Raw genomic sequence first — 24,382 nt, 5'->3', positions numbered from 1 at the left:
GAGTGATATAAAAGTTTTGCACAAGAAAACAGTGTAATTGATTATACAAAGGCTTAATTCATTTAATTGCTACTCTACCAAATTTCTTGGTAGAAAGAAGACCCATGTCATAAACCGCTACTTCCGTATTCCAGTTTATTTATAGTTAAATAAACTGGAATACTAAATGTGTAATTAATGAATTGCTAACTATTTATTTGTGTCATCCAATTTATATGAAAGTCCGCAACGATTACACATAGCGTATACGTATACGTACTATACGTACAAAAATAAAAATTTCCATCAGTCTTCATACTAGTTCTCGTCATAGAGCGGTGTCGCGTCACCGAGAGACATCGACCTGGGTGACGTATTTGTGTGGGGGGTGGAACGCACCGAGTGTGCCCTGGACGACCTTCCAGAGTGACCGTGGGGTGTACTCCTGGAGTCGTGTCTGGGTGTAGACCTCATGTCATGTCGGGGGGTTGATCTCGAGTCCATTCTGGGCGTGCGAGACTGTCGCGGGGTCGACATACCTTCGCTGCTACGAGGGGTTGCAGGGGTGTCTCTAACGGTTCGATGTCTAACCCAGTCTTCGGCAGCCTTTTGCCAGTCCGACGGCTCCGTGAATACTGGAAGCTGCTTGTGTCGCGGTACGACTGGCGTTAGGAAGTCTGGCTGCCTGGGAGTGGTGGCGAACGGTGTCATGTAAGGTGTTTGAGCTGATGGGGTGTATGGGGTGTTAATGTATGCCGGGCCGGGTGTGTGCGCTGGAGTGTGGAAGGCCGGCGTGTGAGCGGCGGGTGTGTGATACATCGTAGACGTCATCCCGCCGTGTGGTGTGCGCAGAGCTGGCGTCCTCTGCGCTGGTGTACCACTTGGGGGTGGATCTCTGAAGTGTTCTTTGAACCATTTTAAGAGACTTCCGAGCGAATCGAACATTCTCTGTCTGAATTTGTATCCATCTGGCGTGACCGATACGTACTCGTGCGTACATTTATTTCGCGGCAGGTAAGAGAGAAGGAATCTGCCGGGATGATTCTTGGCTGCCGAGACCACGTAGTGGATTTTATTAGCGTTTTTAGATTTTTCTTCTTTGAGCAACTCTTCGGCCTTGTCTCGCATGCCGCCTAAAGGTTTGTAGTATTTGTAGGCAATGAGATCTCGCGCGTGACCGGCCATTGGAGTTACATATCTAGCTATAATTTCATCTAAGTCTTCGAATTCTGAACCCTGTATCCAGAGACTGCGACCTGACGAAGAAATTACACAATCAGTAATTTAGAAACATATACAACGCAAGAAATACTTATAATTTGTATTACAGGTTAATCAGTCTGAAAAACAAGTCACTAACCTAACGAAAACGCATTTTCTTTGCCTTCCTCTCGTACATCAATATGTTGGCAAATGCCCTCCGCTACCTTCCACGTCACCGTGAGATGGTCAGATCCCTGCAATTTTATAAAATTATAATTACCAATTAACTAATTAAATTAGGAAATTCATATATTTAAGATGTTAAAAAATTAATAAATCTGATTCATGATCATTTGGTAATCTTATAGACTTGCCTATATATAGGTGACTATATATAGGTGATCAGCCTTCTGTGCCTGACGCACGCCGTCGACTTTTTGAGTCTAAGGCAAGCCGGTTTCCTCACGATGTTTTCACCGTTCGAGCGATTGTTAAATGCGCACATAGAATTTTTAGATGTTATACGTGACATTCTTTATTTATTTCTATTAATTATACTTCGAAGTTATAGTACGAAAGACTGTCGTGACGTTTCCATATCACTGGCCCGGTTTTTGGTCTTTTTCCAAATGAAACTACTTATTCCTATTATCTATTTATCTAATTGTCTATTCTCTTTGCCCCTTTTACGTTCTAAAATTGTTAACCTGTGTAATTGAAATATTCATTAGATCACTTCGATTACAAGGTAACTTATGAATATGAAATTTAAAGATGGCGTCTACCATATTACGAAGTATGCATAAATCGATATTTAAAGAATTTGTTGATATATATCAAAAAACTATATTCATATAGCTAACCAAGTACACTTGTGAACGTCAACAGAAAAGATGTTAAATTGATTCAAAATTTACATTTACTACCAGTTCGCAAGTCAAGAGCGTAGAGCGGGCAAGAAACTCTCGTCACTATTTTTAATCGCCAAGTTTTGAGTCATTTAGACATAGACATAGACATAACATTTATTACAAACGAAAACACACACACATAAACACACAAAATAATATTTGATATACAATTAATAATATAATAAATTCGCGATCATATCTAAGTTCAAAGTATAATTTTTCTCTCACCTTACTACTGGGCCTCACAATAACTTCTCCTTGGGCCATTTTCTCCATAAGTTTTTCTGCTTCGGCAAAAGATATATTTCTAAATGATGGGTGCACTATTACTCTTTTCACGTATTGCATTCTCTCTTTAGTTTGCTTCGCCTCTTTATCCTTTCGCAAGTCTTTCTCTTCTGTTTCTTGATCGTAGTAGGGATCTTTCGTTGGTCTGAACAAAAAAAAAATTGCAATCGCCATTAGGACACATAAATAACGTTTATTTTTAATTGTTTTTAAGGTATTAATTAATTTATTATTTAAACTTATATAAATAAGTTAGTTGATTCGGAAAATGCATTGCCTATTTTATTACGTGTCTATGTAACATATATAAACAGATTAATATATAATAATTGTATGTTTTGTTAATATCAAGTCATATACATAATCATTTCGATCACACAAACAAATAAAATAATATACAAACCTCCACTCGTTATTCTTATCGAGCAAATCGGACGACTTAGAAGAGCAATCGACCGAGAATCGTTCGACATCTATCTTGAGCACTCGACAATGTATCGTCTGTCCAATTCGTACGCGTTCCGTCGGATCTGTTACGTGTCGGTCCGATAAGTTCTTGATATGTATGTATCCGGAAAGTCCGTTATCGAGACGTATACGTACGCCCGTCGCTTGACCCGGACACGCGCCCGCGTCGAAGTGATTCCATACCTAAACGTAGATTAATTATTATTAGTATGCGTTTACCGTCTCTATGACTTAATAATAGACACGCATATCGTGTGGCCAGCCTAGAACGCTAATAAACTAACAATGGAATGGAAGACACAGAAAATATTCAGTGAAACAGGCGCAAAAATGTCAGAGAATTTAAATTTATATATGTACTAGCCCTTTCGCGCCCGCTTTGCTGGACGAATTAAAATAAATTTTATGTTTCATTATTTTATTTTTTTTCATATTTTTATTATTCTTCTTTTTAACTTCCCGCTAAGAAAATTGAAATATTTCGAAAATCGAGTTTTTAACAGATGTTGACGTTTAGAGGTTCTAGGAAGCCTCCCCGAATGTTTCCGCGGTGAAGTCCGTATGGATAAATTTTCATAAAAGTAAAACAGCAATAAAAAATGAAGGAACGTTGGAATTTAATAAATAAAAGCCATAAACCATCTAGGAAAAATTTCGCATCGAATGGTGGTAGTTTCATGTCGATACGATCAGTGGTTTAGGCGTGATTGAGCCTCAAACGAAGACCATTTTCATTATATATATATATAGATAGATTTATAACTGCACCAATTTATACAAATTGGAACCAATGTGTAGTAATAAGTGCTGACGGTGTGCATTACATAATGCTTACAATTAGTAAGTTTACAAAGATAAATATTACAAAAGTAAAAATAATTATTAAAAAATTGAAAGAGGTCTGCCATCGGCCACAACAGAAATCTTACATACAATAAAATACTAAGTCAAGTACTAAAAGTTTTTAAGCAACCCACAGCACGAGTCAAATGTTTTTTTTTTATTTCATAAAATTAGTTAAATAAACAATTATTCAAATAAGTATACATAGTACAGTGTCTGTGTGCTTGTAAAAAAATATTGACAAAAAAGTTTTTTTTTAATACTACTAAAATATGTGTCTAATCTAATATATAAAATTCTCGTGTCACAATGTTCATTCCCATACTCCTCCGAAACGGCTCAACCGATTCGTATCAAAATTTTTTATGCATAATCAGTAAGTCTTAGAATCGGCTAGTATCTATCTTTCAAACCCTAAGTGATAAGGGCTGTCCACCCCAAAATTGTATTTTTTTTATGATACAGCATCCAAAAATACATTCAACCCCTAACTTTCGTCCCTCTACGATCAACCCCTATTTTTATTATTGTAGACAGTTATTTTTATTGAACTAAAAAAAATTGTCCTAGAAATAATATACATGGCAAAACAAACGTTTTCCGGGTCAACTTGTATTATAATTATATAATTACCTCAGAGAGCTCAGGAAAATCATTCTTATGACAGAAGGGACACTCCCAAAGACCTGTCTCGTCATTCCTCACAGGATTGGCCTGATCCAACATCTCCCTTTGAGGTTTTCTGTGAGTGATTCCGACCACACTGGCCAATACCATCTTTCCCACGAAAAAGGTTTCCGGCGATTCTTTGGTTAGGATATCGAACATCTCTTCAGGAGTCGTTGATCTGTATGAAACTCTGAGATCTTTGTACCTGAAAGAAATACAATTGTCTATTATTATTAAATCGCTATTTGTTATCTATGGTAGCTATTGAATAGTCTGTGAAATAAACAGATCATTTTCCTGCTAACAATTATTTAATGTTTGTTGACGCGTTGCTTGTAAGTAATTGATACCTATGGTCTAAGCTCTAATTAAAATAGAAAACTATATGTTTTTTTAATTAAATTTACGTCATAAATCGTCATTTATATAGAACGAAATGATGGAAAGAATATCTCTATATCTCTTTAAAACTTAATTATACAAAAACTAATTGCAGGTTCATTTTTTATATGCAACCTATCATTTTTACAAAATCAGATAGCTACAGAATTCAGCAGTGGGATCCTGTACTATTTGTGAATATATAACTCGTGAAAATAATAACGTTTGTTTAATATTTTACTTTTGTTGATTATATATTAGAACACGAAACAACACAATTATATATTAGAACAGATTCGTATGTCTTTCAACAAAAATATATAATAATAGGAAAAAAATCTTATTAGAGATACAACCTGCATTTTTTAGTTATATAAAGTTAGTTTGGTCCTATTGTTGTCTTGAAAAACTAATTTAAATTGGATGTAGTTACAGTGCTCTTAAATTTAACAACTATTATCATGACTGTCAAACCTGAATTCAATGATTTTCAATACGAAATAAATGCAACCTTCAAAACTTATAAGAACTTATTATTTAATAGCTTGCCTGCGTCGATTAGGCGCCTCTAAGAGACCTTTGGCGTACTTTATGACTGACAATAATATAGATAGATTTGTGTGTTATTTGTTAAAAATTAGAAAAATTTAACTGCTGTATTTTTATCTGAATAAGTCTGTTTCTCGTCTACTGTTGTACTTTTTACTATTGTAATATACAATTTATTAATAAGCGTAATATACTATTGTATTAGTATATTTTCTCATGTAAGTGAGTGTTGTAATGTTCCTTATAATAAATAATCTATACCGTAACTTTTTAACTTTAACTAGGGAACAAAATTCGTCTGAGGTAAAAATATACTTGTATCATACATACCTAGAATTTAACTCCGCTCGAATGTCATACAGCGTGATACTCTTATTACCGAAACCCTGTCTTTCCAACTCCTCGGCAAACGCATCTAGATCCAGATCCTTCAACCTCTCTGGGGCCTCCAGGATCTCTTCCAGAGCTCCCGCAGGATTGGCGTCTTCGTCTTCATACTCGAGGGCATCCACTGCCATTTTCCTCGCCCACTCATATGTTTCCGGATGCACTCTCGACCCGTCTAGAACTTCTATATACGCCTCTGTACTATCACCAAGGCTACTTGTGTCAATCTTGATGAATCCCGAACAATTGATGAACACTTTCGGCCCCATATGACACACTGTGACCAATTGCGTACGATTTTCTAGCTTTTGATTGGTCTGTTTGAAGAGTTTGATCAGGGCCTGAGCTTTTCTTGGTCCTAAACCGCATACAAATTGGAGGAGTTCCGTCCCTCGACCCGTTAATACGGCTTCGTTGACGTCAACTCCTACTTCATTCACTCTGTTCACGAATTCCAGTTCTATTCCTTCTAGAAGCTCCTCTTTGGTGATCTGGTCTTGTAGGGGATGGTACCGAAGGCAGAGTATTTCCTCATCCGGTCCACAGAGCTGTGAAATCTCCATAAGCGGGTCTTGTAATAATCGGGCTTGGCATATCGCTTGTCTCAGTATGTCGGGGTATTCCCTGAAGTCATTCTGGAAATTTAAGGATCAATTACAAAACTAATGACTGAAAAGATAAATTTTGATAGCAAGTCTGAATAAAATTGTACAGATCTTATACTGTACATAATTGCCATACTAAAATATTTTAATAATAAAAATTGATTACTATAATAAAAAGAAATTATTAAAACAATTCGTAGTATATCTCTATATATATTATATATAAAATTCTCGTGTCACAATGTTCATTCCCATACCATATGATTTTTATCAAATTTTATATGCACATTCAGTAGGTCTGCGTATCGGCTACTATCTATTTTTCATACCCCTAAGTGATAAGGGTTGTCCATCCCTAACATTTTATTTTTATTTTTTCGACGAAATTTAAATTTAATTTTTTTATGAAAGAGCACATAAAGATACATACAACCCTTAATTTCACCCCTCTGCGATCAACAATAAAAATCTATTTTTATTATAGTCGATAGTTATTTTTATTCAACTAAAAAAAAATTTCTAGAAAATATACATGACAAAACAACGTTTGCCGTGTCGGCTAGTATTAAAATAAAATTGTACAGATCTTACACCGTACATAATGGCCATACTAAAATATTTTGATAATAAAAATTGATTACTAAATATCCTTTTATTTATTTTCAAAAAATATATGATAAACTCACCCTTCCTCGTATACTATTACTATAAATCTTGCTAATATGGTTATCTGCTATCTCTATAGGTATTCTGGGAAACTGCTCATCCTCAATCAACTGTTGAATGCATTCAGACACGTCTGCTTTGATATTGAGAGCCTCACGCGACTCACCCCCTATCACTATCACGTGAGGCTTTTTGCGGAGAATGAATCTATGGGAAAATTAAATAATTAACTGAGTTTTTAATGGCCAGTGCCTTCCAAAATGATTAAATTGTACACGAATTACCTGCATAATTCGCCAATGTTTTATCTATGACACTAATTATGAGGATATTAATAAATAAATATTTGAAGTGGCGAAGACTTTGACTTCGTTTAGCAGTAACAATCTAGTTTTGTTTTTTTTGAAGTATTAATTGTCGTTTGTTTAATGTTAAATTTCAGTTTTCTTTAAGTTTTTTTGGCTTTGTATATTGTTCAAGTATTTTGTGCTCATGTATGCGAGCTGTAAGACTACTAATAAATAAATACATAAATAGAGACTGTATTATTTAGTTACTGTCTTTTATATTTAAATGCGTTCTATATTTATGTGAATAATTATAAGGTATTTGTTTTGATTCATTATAAATATATTTCATAAAAATCACGATAACTCTGTGTGCACAACTATGGACTTTACTCAGGCAGTAACAAACCGGTTGTATAAAAATATCCTAATAATAAAAATAAATTTTTTTTTAAAGTATTTTTTTCTGTCTGTAAATATTAAATAGGAGCAAGCCGAATATTAATCCAGCTATAACAATATTGCTATAAATATAAACCTAACAAGGAACGTGAGACATTAGACTAATTTTTATATTTATTTTAATCATATTATCAGAGACGGTGTTACATGTCCTGACCGACCTATCCAATGTATGGATACGACAGGTTTAACACTGAACAAGCTATGGGAATAAAAGTAACAGAGACGAATTTAAAGGAAATAATGTTCAACAATAGGTTAAGAGGCTTCTTTCTGGAATTTGCTGTAAATGTTATAGAAAAGTTGTTAAAACAAATTGGTAGTAGTGCTTAATCATCCGGGTTACCAATACCATTTACTGAAGTTCTTGGTATACGTAAGTTATTTACGTACGTAATATTATTCACGTACATATACGTAAGTTATGTACGTATGTAATATTATTTACGTACATATTCGTAAGTTATACCTCGAAGTCGGGTAATGAGCTAAAAAATATATAAGAGAAAAAAAATCATAATACATATCTTATTTTACTTAAATACCAATGTATACAAAATTATTCAACTTATAAAAAATCATAATACCTTCTAAGTGCGGTGAGGTCGGCCTCTTTGTTTTGCCTCTCCATAGGATCCCAAGCGTTACGGCGATACAACAAGTGCGGTAATCGTAAATGATCGGCGACTTCGCCTCCTCCCACTAACGAACACGCAAACGCACAGTGCGCACGGTCCGGTACGTACGCTATCGATACTATGCGTACACCTATAAAGAAATATGTATTTTCTTTAACACAAATACGAAGTTAATTTTTATCTTAAAATATATAAATTACGTGTCACATTGCTTGTCCGCTATGGACTCCTAAACTATCGAACCGATATCAATGAAATTTGCACACCGTGTGTAGTTTGATCCAACTTAAAAGATAGGACAGCTTACATCTCAATTTATACCCGCAATATTATTTTATTGCAAAATATTTGTTTAATATTTGATAGTCACAATTCTAACAGATGGCGCTGTGTTGAAAGTGCCATCGTTTCATATAAACTACAATCTAATGGAATAACTACCAAAAAAGCATGGTGGTCTCCATGACTGGTGTTCTCCTACTGTTTCCCTTGAATGGTTCACTATTATGTAATATAACAAAAACCTTAGCCACAGCAACACTTGGCCGGTCTGCTATATAGTATAAATAATAATCAAAAAGTCAATCCAAAATATTTACAACTTTCTCTCGTAAATAATAAATTCTATATAGAATTTCAAAGCGACAAGCCCGTCGCAAAGTGTTTCTAGATTCATACTTTGTTTTTAATATTTTTCTAACGTTATTTTGTTCTATGGAACATACATTGTGTGGTACAAGCCAAATTAACAAAATCAAATAATTTAGACTTTGACGTAACATGGAATTTCATATAGCGAATAACTTTTCAAGAAAGTATGTCTAAACGAAAATGAATTATGAATTATATAAACATAAATAAATTATACCTATTTAATCAAAAGTGTTACCATTAGACGCATCCCATTCTTCGTCATCGTCATCAGAGACTCGAGATTCATAAGGAGCGACTTTGAGCCAATCATATAACCGCCGTCTGCAGCATCTGTAAAAAAATATATAGGAAAATATAATATTGTCTTTTGACATAACTTTTACACATTTAAAGAAAACCCTTTTTTCCGGATTGAAGTTATTATTATTATAAATTTACAATTATTTTACTTAATAAAAATTTTGAACTGGAGCAAATCAATCCCCAAGGATTAGGATTATTTATATAATCGTCAAATTTATAAAAAGCTTTATTGATTAATTTAAGTTTAACGAGAGTTTAGAATTAATTCAGTGATAATTCTCTAATTTGAACTATTTCCATACGTAAAAGGAGTGGTCTATCATCTAGAGCCTGTGTGTATAAACACCGGAATAACTTGTTTTCAGCTAAGTATTATCTTTGAAATGATGAGTGGTACCGGCCTTCGTCAACGATAATGTGTTGAATATATTTTATTATTATGCATCAAATTATCATGATGACCAAGGCTACGCTCCAATTATTTAATCCCGTTTAACACCGTGACCACGCACGCTGTAAAGCACGCGAAACGTCGAAAAAATTTAAAATCATGTAAATGAATTGTAAATTTATAATAATACATAACTTCAATCCGATAAAAAAGTGTTTTCTTTATAGGAAAATAGTAAATTGGTTTTTCTGTGAATTGTGTGATGTGGCATCTCTAATTTCAAACACATCTTGAGCTGTGGTAACAGCTAAAAGTTGTCTAATAACTTTTTAGACAAAAAAAGGGTGCGTGTACTTATGTACGCGCGTAAGAAGTTATACTTCTTTGGCATTATTAAAAATAGTTTTTGATTGCAAAAAATTAATTACAATTAAATAATCAAAGACTGGAAAAAGAGTCATTATAGTCAATAAAGTTCAGTTTACATTTGAAAACTTAAATAAATAAATATTTATTATTATTCTCTTACATTAAGTGTAACATAAATTATATTATTATTCGAATGTTGTTTTTAAATTATGTCCAATGCCGTAGCATCTTCCGTGGGCAACTTCATTCTGTTAATTTTGTGACACGGTGCGCGCATATCGTAAAATTTAACTCTCATCAATTTTTCATAACGCGCCTAAAGAAGTATGACTTCAAAAATTACGATAAATTACGTCCCATATTCTAGTGGGACATAGTTACGACTTAATCCAGAAACAACCTCAAATTTGTGGCAATGCGTTCAGCAAATTTCATCTTAATATCCAGTCTTATTATAGGCCAGTAATTGTATAATGTAATTTTTCTTTCTTTTTTAATGAGAGTAAACTAAATCTATTACATGTAGTTATATATATATATATATATCAATATTAAATTAATAGGAAGCTTTAATTTAGATTTTGCGCCATTAAAGAAGTATAAGCATTCTCGCAATTTTTCAGAATTTGGAAATAGGGAAAATTATCAAATATGCCTTAAAAAGTTCAATAAACTTCTTAATAAGATCTTTTTAAATAAAATACATACTTTAGTACATATTCCTTCGATTCCTGCAAGAGAAGAGCTTGCAACTCCCGTCTCAATTCGGGCATAACAATTTTAGTCAAAGCCAATGTGACTGCTTCGATTCGAATATCGTTCCAGGCTTGTACCGTTGCCGCAAATTCGTCCTGAAATAAAAAGATTCGTTGAAAAATACATATTTACAAATACTAATTCCAAGTAACTGATTTGGAGCTAACTCTGCGAACTTCGTACCGCCTAACAGTCAATGAATATCGTGTTACAGATTAGCTGAACTGAATTTATTATTTTATGAACAAAAGAACGCAAAAAGAAATAAGCGTCGTCCTTTTTCATTACTGACATTATTATTATTATTATATTATACATTTTCAAAATACGCCGTTATTGTGGATAAATTATGGCGAATCGAAACCTTTATTTAAATACATTCTTTAATTTAAAGGGAAAGTTTACCATTATCGACGGGATGAATATTGAATTTGTTTTTCTTTTTCGTTTCTTGACAATTTTCCAATGCTTTTAATAGTTATTCTGATTTTGTCATTATACATACGTATTAAAAAATCACATCAAATTCACGAAGAACTCACAAACGCATCAAATAAATATTTACTCAATTTAAAAATACAATAAGAATAGTACTATTAAGAAAATCACAGCCTGTCAAACTACTATCTAGTTCCATTAAATAGAAAGAAAACTAAAGAACTAAATTTAATTAATAACCATTTTCGAAAAAAAAAAATGGAAGAAATACATAAGAAGTAAATGATGATGCTAAACTTTTGCTCGCATTTGCTGCTCCAGAACTAAGTTTTTCACTGATCCTCAATTTAGAAAACGGTTTTTATTTTGTATAAAAAAATAATAAATAAATAACATAATATTATACAGTTCATAGTCTATTGTTAAAAACCTTTTGATATAACTGCTTCAACTCTTCCAAATAACTGGGGCCAGTGTTGCCTTCAAGAATCTCGCTGATGTTGAGATCCAGCAACTTGTCTTCAGCAGCTATCGTCAGTTTCAGAAACTGATCTCCAGTCAAATCGCGAACCGGTTTTTTATTTAGGTATTTCAAACTGTAATTAATAAAGCTAATTATACTTCTTCTTAAAAAATAAAGTGTTATATTAACTTTTTCGTTTTTTACCACTCTCTGTTAAACCACTTTTAATGGGGAGTGCCGCACTTAATAAAATAGGTACATTAACTAACAATAAAATGTATGTATAGACTCAGATGTTCAGACTCGTATTGAGATTGAAAAATATGTCCGGCCAAAAAGGTTTGCCATCTCTGGCCTGTCAAAAAACGTATCGCTGTCAGAATTCTACGGAATTAAAAATCAGAGTATAGATAGGTGATTTTCCGTGCCTGAAACACGCCGGCGATTTTTAGATCTAGAACGGTATCCTCATAACATCATGCCTTCGCCATACGAACGAGTGTTCATTGCGCACATTGGTGCATCAATGTGCGATGTGTCACCAAACTGTGATTCGAACGCACGACCCCAACGTGTGTGGCTCTGCCACTAGAGCAACACTGCTCGAATAGGAAATTCTTTTAAATTTTTTAGTCAATTTGTGTTATGATATATTTGTATTAATTAGCTCTGATCTGCGTTTCACGCTTTTATAAATGGACTCACCTACCCCAAAATATTTACGGTCATCAGTAAACAATGAAATTGGAATCTTGTTGCCAGCCTTATTAGATTGACAGAATACTATAAAATATAATATGCTAGAAGCTTAAAATATTGTTTAGGTTTTGATTTGTCTTTTAGTTCCGTAATTGTATAACGTAATTACTATTTGTAATATGTTTTCTTTCCTTTTCCACTAAATATCTCTTTTTTCTCCTTACTAGAGTTGCCTGGAAGAAATCGCTAGGAAAAGGCCACGCAATGCATTGCTAATAAATGATTGACCTGATTTTCAGCTACGAGGTGGTAATAAAAATGCATTTTCAGCATCAATATAAAAAATAAACATGATAAAGTCTTTCCAAAGATTAAAACAGCAAAATGAAGCTGAAACGATGAATCATAACTTACCCAAAACAGGAGTGACTCTCATCAATCATCTTCAGCCCCTTGGTTGTAGGTTTTACGGTAATAGTGGCCCTTTCCCGCAACGTGTCCCTCAGAGTAGAGCGAAGTAGGGGCTCACGGGCCAATTGGACCCCGCACATGTACACAGCACGACGTAACACTTCGCCTGAAGACCCGCCCGCTGGGGTCTAAAAAATTATATATATCTTTAGTCTTTGGAAAAAAATTTTTACTTGAATATCATGTGTATGTCAAATTCTTGAGTAGTTGTTACACACACACATATAGTCATAATTTAATTTAAGTAGCTTTGGGGAAAAGATATCGATTCTTACGTTTTTGTATGAAAGTTCGATGTAGTTCTCTCAATATCCGGAGCGCTGATGAGTGAGCTAACGGTGAGTGTTAATAAAGAAGTTAGAATATCATAATTTAAATTATGCTACTTTGATATAACAAAGGTTAAAATTGTTACGAGAAAGCGCGCAAGTAATTTGCCAGCCTTTAATAAATTCGTACAATCATTTCTGGGGTAGCTGGTTCCAGATAGTTGGGGCAAAAAGTGGCTTTAAAACATTATACCATTATTACAGATACCATATTAAAATCCGTATCAATGTATTTACCAAATCACTGAATTATTTCTAAAAATATTTTTAAAGTTATACTTTAGGCGCGTTATGAAAAATTGCACGCGAACCGTGACACAAAATTAACAGAATGAAGTTGCCCACGGAAGATGCTACGGCATTGGACATAATTTAAAAACAACATTCGAATAATAACAGAATTTATGTTACACTTAATAATAATAATGATAAGAGAATAATAATAAATATTTATTTATTTAATTTTTCAAATGTAAACTGAACTTTATTGACTATAATGACTCCTTTTCCAGTCTTTGATTATTTAATTGTAATTAATTATTTGCATGCAATCAAAAACTATTTTTAATAATGCCAAAGAAGTATAACTTCTTACGCGCGTACATAAGTACACGCACCCTTTTTTACAATGTGATTTATGTAACATAAAGGTAGACATTTAAATACAAGTTTATAATTATAAAATTCGTCTCCAATAAGAACTATAATACCTATAAAGACGCGTGTAAACATTTTAAATATAATACTTTAGATTCTCGACGAAAACAATAGGATATAATGCTACTACATGACATCTCAAAACAAATTAGTTGCCTGTCTACCAGACTACCAACTATCCAAAAAAAAAACGACCACTATTTAAGCCTCGACTTGTTTAAGCTATCCTTAAGAATATTACGAATATCCATAGCGCTAAAAACCTTCATCACGTGCACACGCTACATACAGGGTGTATGCTTTGACAACAACACAACCGAATTAGGTATTACTTAGTTAAATGTATTTAATAATTTTTTATTCCTTTCGTAAATGTTTTACCTTTTTGAATATATTATGTATTCCATCTTTGGCTATATCTATATGTTTTAGTTATATATAATTTATGTTACAGGATTACGTAATAAATAAATAACTTACATATTCTTGCGCAGCCTCCAAAGGCGGAACAGCGGCTTGTTCGACCTCATGTCTCTGATAGTTATCACGCACGTTCTCAGCGAATTGTTCGGCTGACAGACCGAATTTGCGTACCAGTGGTTCTATAAAAAAATAATTTTTGAGTAATTTATAAAAAGGAACCTAAAATGACATGACATTTTTAATTTTCAGTGAGTTATAAATTTATGCTATGTAATAGCTTATAGCTTTTGGAGCGTTCAAGTATTACGTCACGCAATTTTTGGAGATTATTGACCCCCCCCCCCATGTAACGCGCCGTAACGTTTTTCTGTACCCTATAGTATAACATTTCGTGACCACCCAAAAACCAACTTTTAGGTACAAAGTCACACTTTATACCAAAAAGTTATCATAACGTGGTGTAAAGTGCTGGAAAGTCGAAAATAATATCAACAATAACGCTTAATTCAATTCCCGCCCCGCATCGTAACGTTTTACAAAAGGACCCAAATAAAAAAAGGATAAAAATCTTATCAAAATTTTTATTCTACGTTTGTAGAAAAAACGACACTAACAATAGAAAAATTTACTCTCATCATTTTTCCCTGACGCGTCAAAAGAAGTATAACTTCAAAACAAAACAGGTGTAGATATTATGGTCTATGGTTCCCTTTTACAGTCTTCTATTTATGGTAGAGTAGTTTGGATTTGTAAATCGCTAATACTGATCGTGCTCGTTGTAACTTACCAAGTCCAGCCTTTCTGCATAGTTCATAAGGCCCCGATCGAACCGCATACTTCACTTCAGTGGTCTCTTCATCGTCAGGCATCGCGGCCTCCACCGCCGCTGCTGCCTCATCTGGATCTTCGCCGTTTTTTTCTGCTTCTTCACGGGCATATTTCCTGAAAAAGTGACGTTGATCGTATAACCTCATCCAATTCGATTAATCGTTCTCGACTTTCATTGATTAGACTTGCTGTCCATACAATATAATTTTTCATATAACGATGAATAAATGCCTTTTAGAATGAATTGCTTGGATTTGATATAAAAACTTTGTTTATACATTATAAGTACAATTTACAATGTGAATTGGGTAAGTTCCCAGCTCCTCCATAACAAAGTTAATATATATTAGACTTGCTGTCCATACAATATAATTTTTCATATAACGATGAATAAATGCCTTTTAGAATGAATTGCTTGGATTTGATATAAAAACTTTGTTTATACATTATAAGTACAATTTACAATGTGAATTGGGTAAGTTCCCAGCTCCTCCATAACAAAGTTAATATATTTAACTGTTTACAACAAGTTAATTTACATTATATAACGCGTATATTGTAGTAATAGCAAATGTTGTAGCGATATTTAAATACATTTTATAAAGGTATATGGGAACAATGTATAAGTGAAAAAATAACGTGAAAAATATAAAGATTTACATTTTATACTTATTTATTCATAGCCGCATCAAAAAGGCCACACAAAGAATTCTTTCTTTGTGTGTTATACAAATTAGAAACAATATGTGGCCTCGTAATAGGTGCGGACGGCGTGCATGAACATAATGCTAATAAATATCAAGTTTGCGAAGTTAAATATTACAAAATAACCTAAGATAGTGATAACAGAATGCCCTTCTAATTTCAGTTAAATCAATAAATTGAAAATGTTGACTAAGAGCGCAAGGTTTTTCTTGTATATTTTAACTTGGTTCCAGATTTTTGAAGTGAAACTTCTTTAGAATCGTTGTGATTTCAAACCGGATGCAACGGAAAAAGCGACAGTAAAAAGAGACAGACACATAAATTAATAGGATTTGGCCTGGGAGAGAGTGAGAAAGCGACAGTAAAAAGAGACAGACACATAAATTAATAGGATTTGGCGTGGGAGAGAGTGAGAAAGCGACAGTAAAAAGAGACAGACACATAAATTAATAGGATTTGGCGTGGGAGAGAGTGAGAAAGCGACAGTAAAAAGAGACAGACACATAAATTAATAGGATTTGGCGTGGGAGAGAGTGAGAAAGCGACAGTAAAAAGAGACAGACACATAAATTAATAGGATTTGGCGTGGGAGAGAGTGAGAAAGCGACAGTAAAAAGAGACAGACACATAAATTAATAGGATTTGGCGTGGGAGAGAGTGAGAAAGCGACAGTAAAAAGAGACAGACACATAAATTAATAGGATTTGGCGTGGGAGAGAGTGAGAAAGCGAAGATAAAAACTTTGTTTTTGAAGGTTTCACTTCTACCACGTGTGAATTGGACACATGATGTTTTTTTTTCCTCAAAATCTGACTATACGAATTCAGACGTGTAAAAACATTTAAATCGCTTAAACGTTTTAATTAATACACCAGTTAAATTGATAGCAGCAAAAACACTTACTTTTTCTCTTCAATCTCGGCCTTCCGCTCTTTGCCGCGTTGCACTTTCTGCATTTCAGGTAGGTCATGCGAATAGTACAGCAGGAAATGTGTGTGAACATCGCGCAATTCCTCGGGTGTTTGCACATTTTTTAACCTATAGAAAATAATACGTATATTTAATAGATTAACAAAACGCTGTCCTGTACTAACGTTTTAAAAAATACAAAGAATAATCATCTAATTGCAAATCTACACCAATCTCGATTCCGTTTCCCAAAAAATCATCATATATATAAAGATATATATAGCCCATGGAAGAAAATTACTCCGGCTAAAGTTAATGTTGATTAAGCAGAACTAAATTCAAGTGATTCGCCATTTTGGTTTGAACGGAAATTAAACTGAGAATTGATTTTTTTTCACAGTACAAAGGTCACGTGTAAAGTGATACCGCCGCCCATGGACATTCACACTACCAGCATGCTCGCAAGTGCGGAGCTAGCTTTTAAGGAATTGATACGCTTTTTTTTTAAAGGGCCCTAAGTCGAATTGATTCGGAAATACTTCAGTGGGCAGCTGGTTTCACAAAGTGGTGGTGCGTGACAAAAACTGCCATAAAATGCGCTCAGTAGTGGAACGACGGACGTCGAGGTGATACGGGTGGAATTTCATATTTTGCCTTGACGTCAGACTATGAAACCTATAGCTATTAATCCGAACACTCTATGGTAAATGCGGTAGAAGATGCAGAGATACCCCACATCTCTACGCAACGCCATGGGATCAACCCGCTCGGAAAGTGACTGTTTTAAATTATTTCATACTCCTTTTTCGAGAAGAGAAAGATCTTGGGTTTGAGAAAATCGTGATATAAAATTGAACAATGAAATACTATCACAGCGAATTTTATACCTTATTGGGAGTTATCGGGAAGACACATTTCTATATTTGTTTAAAGTAAGACAAATTATTTCACCAGGAATTATTATTTAATGTGCTATTAATCGTAGCCAGATTTACCTTTCAATATCTTCATCCTTGATGAGTCTCATAGTGTCTGGAATAGGCGCATCGGGGTTCAGCATCACTTTATCCATTTGGAATTCACGCATATTCTCCAACAATTTCAATAGATTTTCTTTTCGTTGCTTTAATTGACACCACTGGAAAGAAAATAATTTAATTTTTAATCTTTTTATCATTGACGGAATCCGCTTTTTAAATAGAAATACATTTTATTGTAATATTGTAGAAAATTTACTGACCAAGACTACAACATCAGCAGAATTATTATTTAAAAATAAAAAAAACATTATTTTCGTAAATATAAAGAATATACAGCTTCTTTTGTCACTCGTCTTTACTTATCTTGTATTTATTAAAAGCTAACCCGTTCCATGCAATAAATTACTTTTCAACAAAAAATATAATCGACTTTAATATGCAATCTTAATTAACTCATTTATACTATGTAATATATATATTTTACCCTTTTTAGACAAGAATTAAATAATAATATTAATAATAAACTTTTAAAAAAATGCAAATTGTTGGACATCCAAAATAAAACTATTGTTACTGCACGTGTCAAAAATCTCCAAAAATTGCGTGACATAATACTGGAACTCTCTCTAAAAATTAAATTGATAGTATAACAATAATCACCTTGGCATCATATTTATACACTTTCCATAGATCGTTAATACTCAATTCAGGCTGCACATACTCCTTTCTATAGAAGGCTATGAATGGGACTTCCAATGTTTGATTCCTCATAAAGTCCAAAGCCTGACGAATTTTCACCACTGTGCTTGGGCCACTGTAAACAAAATAAACTCTCAATACTTTCAATATCATATCATACTTTTATATTAAATTATATTGGATTGAAATTTTATTTAACACTTAATGATGTTCCTTGGTCACGGGGTGCTTTAAATAATACTCGCGTACAACAATATGAGTGAAATAATGAAATGTTAATTGCTATGCAACTAATTAAAACAGTCGAAGAGAGTGCGTACGTCTGGCTATACTCTCGGGGCGTAACTCCGACGATTTAGGAAATCGCCACGCTTATTAAACTAAGAAAGCCTTAGTGAGCAAAATGTACAGCCTTGGCTCGTACATTTGAACAATAAACAATACTGAAATAATTAGGTATTACTTATTAAAGCCATCCAATTCCTAGTAAATAAAAACATTTGCGCAACAATGAAAATTTAATTTTAAATAATAAATGTTTTGAAGTATGTTCTATAGAAAAAACATTGTTTAACATTTGACAAAAAAGACAATTGAACAAGCAAATGCTCATTATAAGTATTACAGTTTTGTGACCAATATTTTTATATCAGCTGGACGTTCAAACAGCGTTAGTCTAGTGGCTTGAACGTGCGACTTTAACCCTGAGGTCTTGGGTTCGAATCAAGGTATTTAACACTCGCTTGTACAGTAAAGGAATCACATACACATCGTGAGGAAATTCTTATCCTTAGACACTGGTCTAAGGCATGACAATCAAGAAATACTGGTTTTAAAATTATTTGGAACTTGAATTTCAGTTTTTCTTTGTTTTTAAAATTTACTTACGTTAAGAATTTCCTAGTAACTTCTTCCCAAAACCTATTATTTAAGTCTCTTAACTGAAGAAGTGGGCGTAAGAACTCTAAAGGCTCAGGTGGGGCAAAGCTCAAAATGTTAGGGAAACCCTTGCTTTAGACCCAATAATTCCCATTAAGAAATAAAAATCTGTACTCAAGACAAAGGGTAGGGGCCTCATAGCCTAGCGGTCTTATTAAGTGGCATCTAGGTGAGGGGTACCGGGTTCGATTCCCGGTTCGAGGGCATGTTTTAATTTAATTTAAATTGTTCTCGGCCTTAGGGAGGGTTGTGCGGTACCGGGCGAGTGCCTAAACCGCACATGGAGGACACGGTCGAATTTCTAAAGACAAGCACGAATTATAAAAAATCCTATACTTGACGCTGGCTAATACACAAATCGTGCCAGAGCCATTTAAAAAAAAAAGACATAGGGTTGTAGGATTGCTGTTTCTTTAACTAGTAGTTCACATATATTTTTATTCTAATTTTTTTATATTTATTTGTGTACCATACCGTCTTGATCTCTCCCTAGCCTCTTGAGAATCAGCCTTGGACACAGGCGGTTTCAAGAAAGCCTGTTTGTAAATCCATTCTGCCTCATCCTCCAACTCAGTACTACCCTCTTCCACGGGCGTGATGGGCACTTCACGTATTTGCATACGTTCCGGTATGTCTGTTTTACGTATCTAAAAGCAATATTATCATATAAAAAAATATTAAAACATGTAAATCTTAATATATATATAAATTACGTGTCACGTTGTTTGTCCGCTATGGACCCCTAAACTACCGAACCGATATCAATCAAATTTACACACCGTGTGCGGTTTGATCTAATTTAAAAGATATGATAGCTTACATCTCAATTTATACCCGCAATATTATTTTATTGCAAAATATTTGTTTATTATTTGATAGTCACAATTCTTACAGATAGCGCTGTGTTGAAAGTACCAAAGTTTCACATAAGCTACAATTTAATGGCATTACCACCAAAAAAGCATGGTGGTCCCCATGACTGGTGTTCTTCTACCGTTTCCCTTGAATAGTTTATTACTATGTAATATAACAAAAACCTTAGTCACAGCAACGCTGGGCCGGTCTGCTAGTTAATTATAGATTTTTTAAATTATTCTTGGAAGTGCACAACAGACAAGATCCAAATAAATATTTAAATTCTTATATATGCAAGTATTTAAGAGGTTTGAAAATTGATTATTCAAGAGAAATTAATTGATAAAATAATAATTATAATTAACAATAAATTTCAGCACTTTGCACAGTACAGGAAGGAAAATTAATTAATAATTGTATTTTATATAATTACCTCATTATCCAAATCAGTGAAGTGACTTCTCTTTAACTCGCTAGGCTCATAGATTTCAAATATAGACTTCTTGCTTGGCCGCTTAGCTTTACCTTTTTTGGTTCTACGTCTTTCACCTAAAAAAACATTTATTTAAAAAAAATATTATTTAATTTCCACCATTGAAATAATATTAGGAATGGATTTTTTAGGATTTAAAAAGTTTAATAAAACGAGTTAGTTTTTTTGAAGTTATACTTCTTTAGGCGCGTTATGAAAAATTGATGAGAGTGAAATTTTACGATGCGCGCGCACCGTGACACAAAATTAACAGAATGAAGTTGCCCACGGAAGATGCTACGGCATTGGACATAATTTAAAAACAACATTCGAATAACAATAGAATTTATGTTACACTTAATGTAAGAGAATAATAATAAATATTTAGTTATTTAATTTTTCAAATGTAAACCGAACTTTATTGACTATAATGACTCCATTTCCAGTCTTTGATTATTTAATTGTAATTAATTATTTGCATGCAATCAAAAACAATTTTTAATAATGCCAAAGAAGTGTAACTTCTTACGCGCGTACATAAGTACACGCAACCTTTTTTTTTATTTATACTGAATGTTTCAATGCATAAAGGATACTAAACTAACCATCCTCTTCCTCGTCTTCTATATATTCATCCAAATCCTCTTCATCTTCTTCATCATAGTCTTCATCACCATACTTCTCAAATTCATCATAGTCAAAGTCCACCCCAAATATATCTTGGCCCTCTTGAAGAGAACTGATGAAAAACATGTATTTAACTCATAGAGAAAAAAATCTATCGTTATTAAGGCAAATTTATATCAACATAAATCAAACCCTAAACCAAATTCAATAAAAATTAGGCTTGTCCACCAACTGTCCAAATGGTTAAAAGCATTGTTATTAAACGTGGCAAAATTTCAGTAATGTTATAATGTGTTGAGTATAATGAATAATCATCTTAACATTTTAAATTATTAGAGTTAAATATTCACTATTTTTATAGCTTATTATTTGTGAAAGCAAGAAACTATTTGTCTCATAGTCAGTATACACGGTTTACTCACGCATCAGTGAATATAGGCTTGCGTTTTTTCTTTCTCTCTGCAATTGGTCTTCCATCATCATCAACAATGAAGTCGTCAGCATCTGATTCCATGTCCTCATTGTCATCATCATATTCCATTTCCCTTGCAGGACCTGGTTCTGAACGATTCTCTTCTTCCTACAAGGAAAAATATGTTACAGAAAAGGTTGTTACAACTTTTTTTTCTGATAAAATCTAGAAGTGAATGTGTTTTTAAAATGTGTCATGAAGGTTGCGAATTTCTGTTACAACATAAGAACCAGCCAGTTGAATTTCAAGGCCCTGTGTTGTTTGTTGTTTTATAACAGATCCAAATAAAACTAAAAGCAACATAACATCCACTTGTTATGTTGAGTATAGGTATGTTAACTATAGCTGGCGGGTTCAACACATTTACACTTTGTGCTTGTGAATAAGCGCGAGACGTGATGTCAAACTGAAATACAATCATAAATACATCATGAATAGACTGTCCGTCGTGTATCAGTGGACTAAAATGTATAGCATGGCAAAAAAAACATATTTTGAAACATACTGTATGTGAAATTGCATTAGTGTGAGTACTGTGAACCCGCCAGCTTTCGATGACCGACCTATATATGGAATTAAATATTATGACACTATCTTGTCAATATATTCTTGAAGCCTTGTTTTATGTACATAAAAATATAAACAGTTTTTAAACAAATGGTGACTTTTACCAGTATAATACCTGAAACAGAACAAATCTAAGCGTACAACCAACCAGGCTCCAGAATGTAAATCACTCCTTATATGGAAAATGTATTCGTTTTTACCACAAAATCCCAAGCGAAATGAGAGAATTATCACTGAATAAATTCTAAACTCTCGTTAATCGGAAATTAATCAATAAGGCTATATCAATAAAGCTTTTTTTAAAAATTTATGATTATTTAAATGATCTTAATCCTTGGGATTGATTTTTTCCAGTTCAAACAATTTGTATGACTCAAAACTTGGCAATTAAGAAGAGTGGTCGAAAGTTTTTTGCCAGTTCTTCTTGCCCGCTCTACGCCCTTGACTTGCAAACTGGTAGTAAATGTAAATTTAGAATCAATTTAACAACTTTTCTGTTGACGTTCATAAATGCACTTGGTTACCTATATGAATAGAGTTATTTTGAGTTTGAGTATGCTGTTTGTACACATAAATGCCTAATATAACATAAACAGTCATTGAGGCACAATTGCCTGTATTGTATTATATTTTATATACATAAATTAAAGTATACCTCATCAGATCCTGCAACGAACAGCTTCTCAGCAATTACTTCTCTCTCTAAATCAGGATCATCATTTCCTTCATTGTCACTATCATCATCTTCCAATCGCCTCAGACGTTTAAATTTATTCTATAAAAATTTAATAATGAGAGATTTCATACACATAAACACTTGTCTCTTTTAGAAACTATGTCAAAAAGCCAAAATAGTAAAATGCATTTAATAGTAACTTTAAAAGTATATGCAAACATTATTACATTGTCACTACTCATTATCAAAGACCTTCAAAGATCTTCAATGTAAAGCATTAACTATTTAAATAATCATGAAATAATGTCTCTGTTAACTTTCCATATAATTGTTTAAATGTAGTTGTGATCAAATATAATCTCCTTGCTTACCCTGGCAACTTTCACACCAAGATTCTCCTCAATCAAATCATAATCTTCATCTTCAAGCCTATCATCTAATTCATCGTCACTTTTTTTTCTTTTTTTAGGTCCCACACTTGCATCTGAATCTTCACCATCACTCCCAGACTCTTCTATTGGTGCATCATCTATAAGATCTTTTAATTCCTCTCGAAGCCGTTCCTCATCATCTGTAGATTAATGGTACTACTATTTATAAATAACTTAGGGCTTCATTTCACTAATAATAACAAAAACTGTGACTTTTCAAATTGTTGTGTAACTATGCTTAGAAAAAAGACAATCTATTTTGTTAGTACATATTTATTTGTACCAAAAAAAGAAAAATATGTTAATAATCAATATTTTACTTTTTTATCGGATTATAAATAACAACACTCTGACGCTTTTTAACATCTTGTTTAACATTCCTAACCCAAAATTATAACTACAGAGTAACCTAAAACAGTAAGACGTAAGAATACATAACTTATACTAAATTTCTAAACATAGTAGACCAAATGTTACTTCTATCCTTGAAAATGAAACTAAGCCCAAATATAAAGAATTGGAGGAAACCAGAAATTGATTACAATCAATTACAAACCATCCTCTTCTTCATCTTCGTCGTCACTTTGTACAGCAGCTTTGCGTTTTGGTTTCTTTCTTTCTGCGGGCTTCTCATCTTCAGAATCCAACTAAAACATAAAACATAATCTCATTGTTTTCAACGACTAAAAGTGTAATGAAAGTTTGGTCGAAACATAGTAAAATTGGGACGTATTACTAACCTCGCTTTCTTCGGCTTCGGACTCGAGAAAGTCTGCCATTATCAAAAGAAAATGTTTTATGAATTCTTAGGACCACTAATATATAATTAAACTAGGTAATAACTTATTTTAACTTAATTTCTTAAATAATTTGGGGCATTGGTAAAAATCATTACAAATCACAAACATAGACTACAGAGCTGAGAGCTGTTGT

The 24,382-nt window shown here is 33.3% G+C and overlaps 1 protein-coding gene across 1 annotated transcript; it reads right to left on the bottom strand.

Moving 5' to 3' along the window:
• Nucleotides 1–158: 158 nt before the first annotated feature.
• Nucleotides 159–24,375, bottom strand: LOC125048706 (transcription elongation factor SPT6). The gene is made up of 25 exons (XM_047647536.1): nt 24,190–24,375; nt 24,006–24,096; nt 23,390–23,589; nt 22,998–23,117; nt 21,726–21,883; nt 21,282–21,415; nt 20,638–20,753; nt 19,824–19,996; nt 18,372–18,525; nt 17,727–17,869; nt 16,726–16,860; nt 15,077–15,231; nt 14,347–14,468; nt 12,824–13,008; nt 11,678–11,843; nt 10,762–10,904; nt 9,226–9,320; nt 8,286–8,466; nt 6,970–7,156; nt 5,622–6,313; nt 4,326–4,566; nt 2,785–3,032; nt 2,322–2,526; nt 1,340–1,436; nt 159–1,235 (listed from the first exon to the last, which is right to left on the bottom strand). Exons 1-25 carry the CDS (start codon nt 24,226–24,228, stop codon nt 298–300), a joined length of 5,118 nt encoding a protein of 1,705 aa, XP_047503492.1. The 5' UTR covers nt 24,229–24,375; the 3' UTR covers nt 159–297.
• Nucleotides 24,376–24,382: the final 7 nt, after the last annotated feature.

The sequence above is a fragment of the Pieris napi genome, chromosome 4, assembly GCF_905475465.1.
Source record: "Pieris napi chromosome 4, ilPieNapi1.2, whole genome shotgun sequence".
NCBI lineage: Eukaryota > Metazoa > Arthropoda > Insecta > Lepidoptera > Pieridae > Pieris > Pieris napi.
The sequence above is the reverse complement of the archived record's forward strand: the minus strand, read 5'-3'. Positions and strand labels throughout refer to the sequence as shown.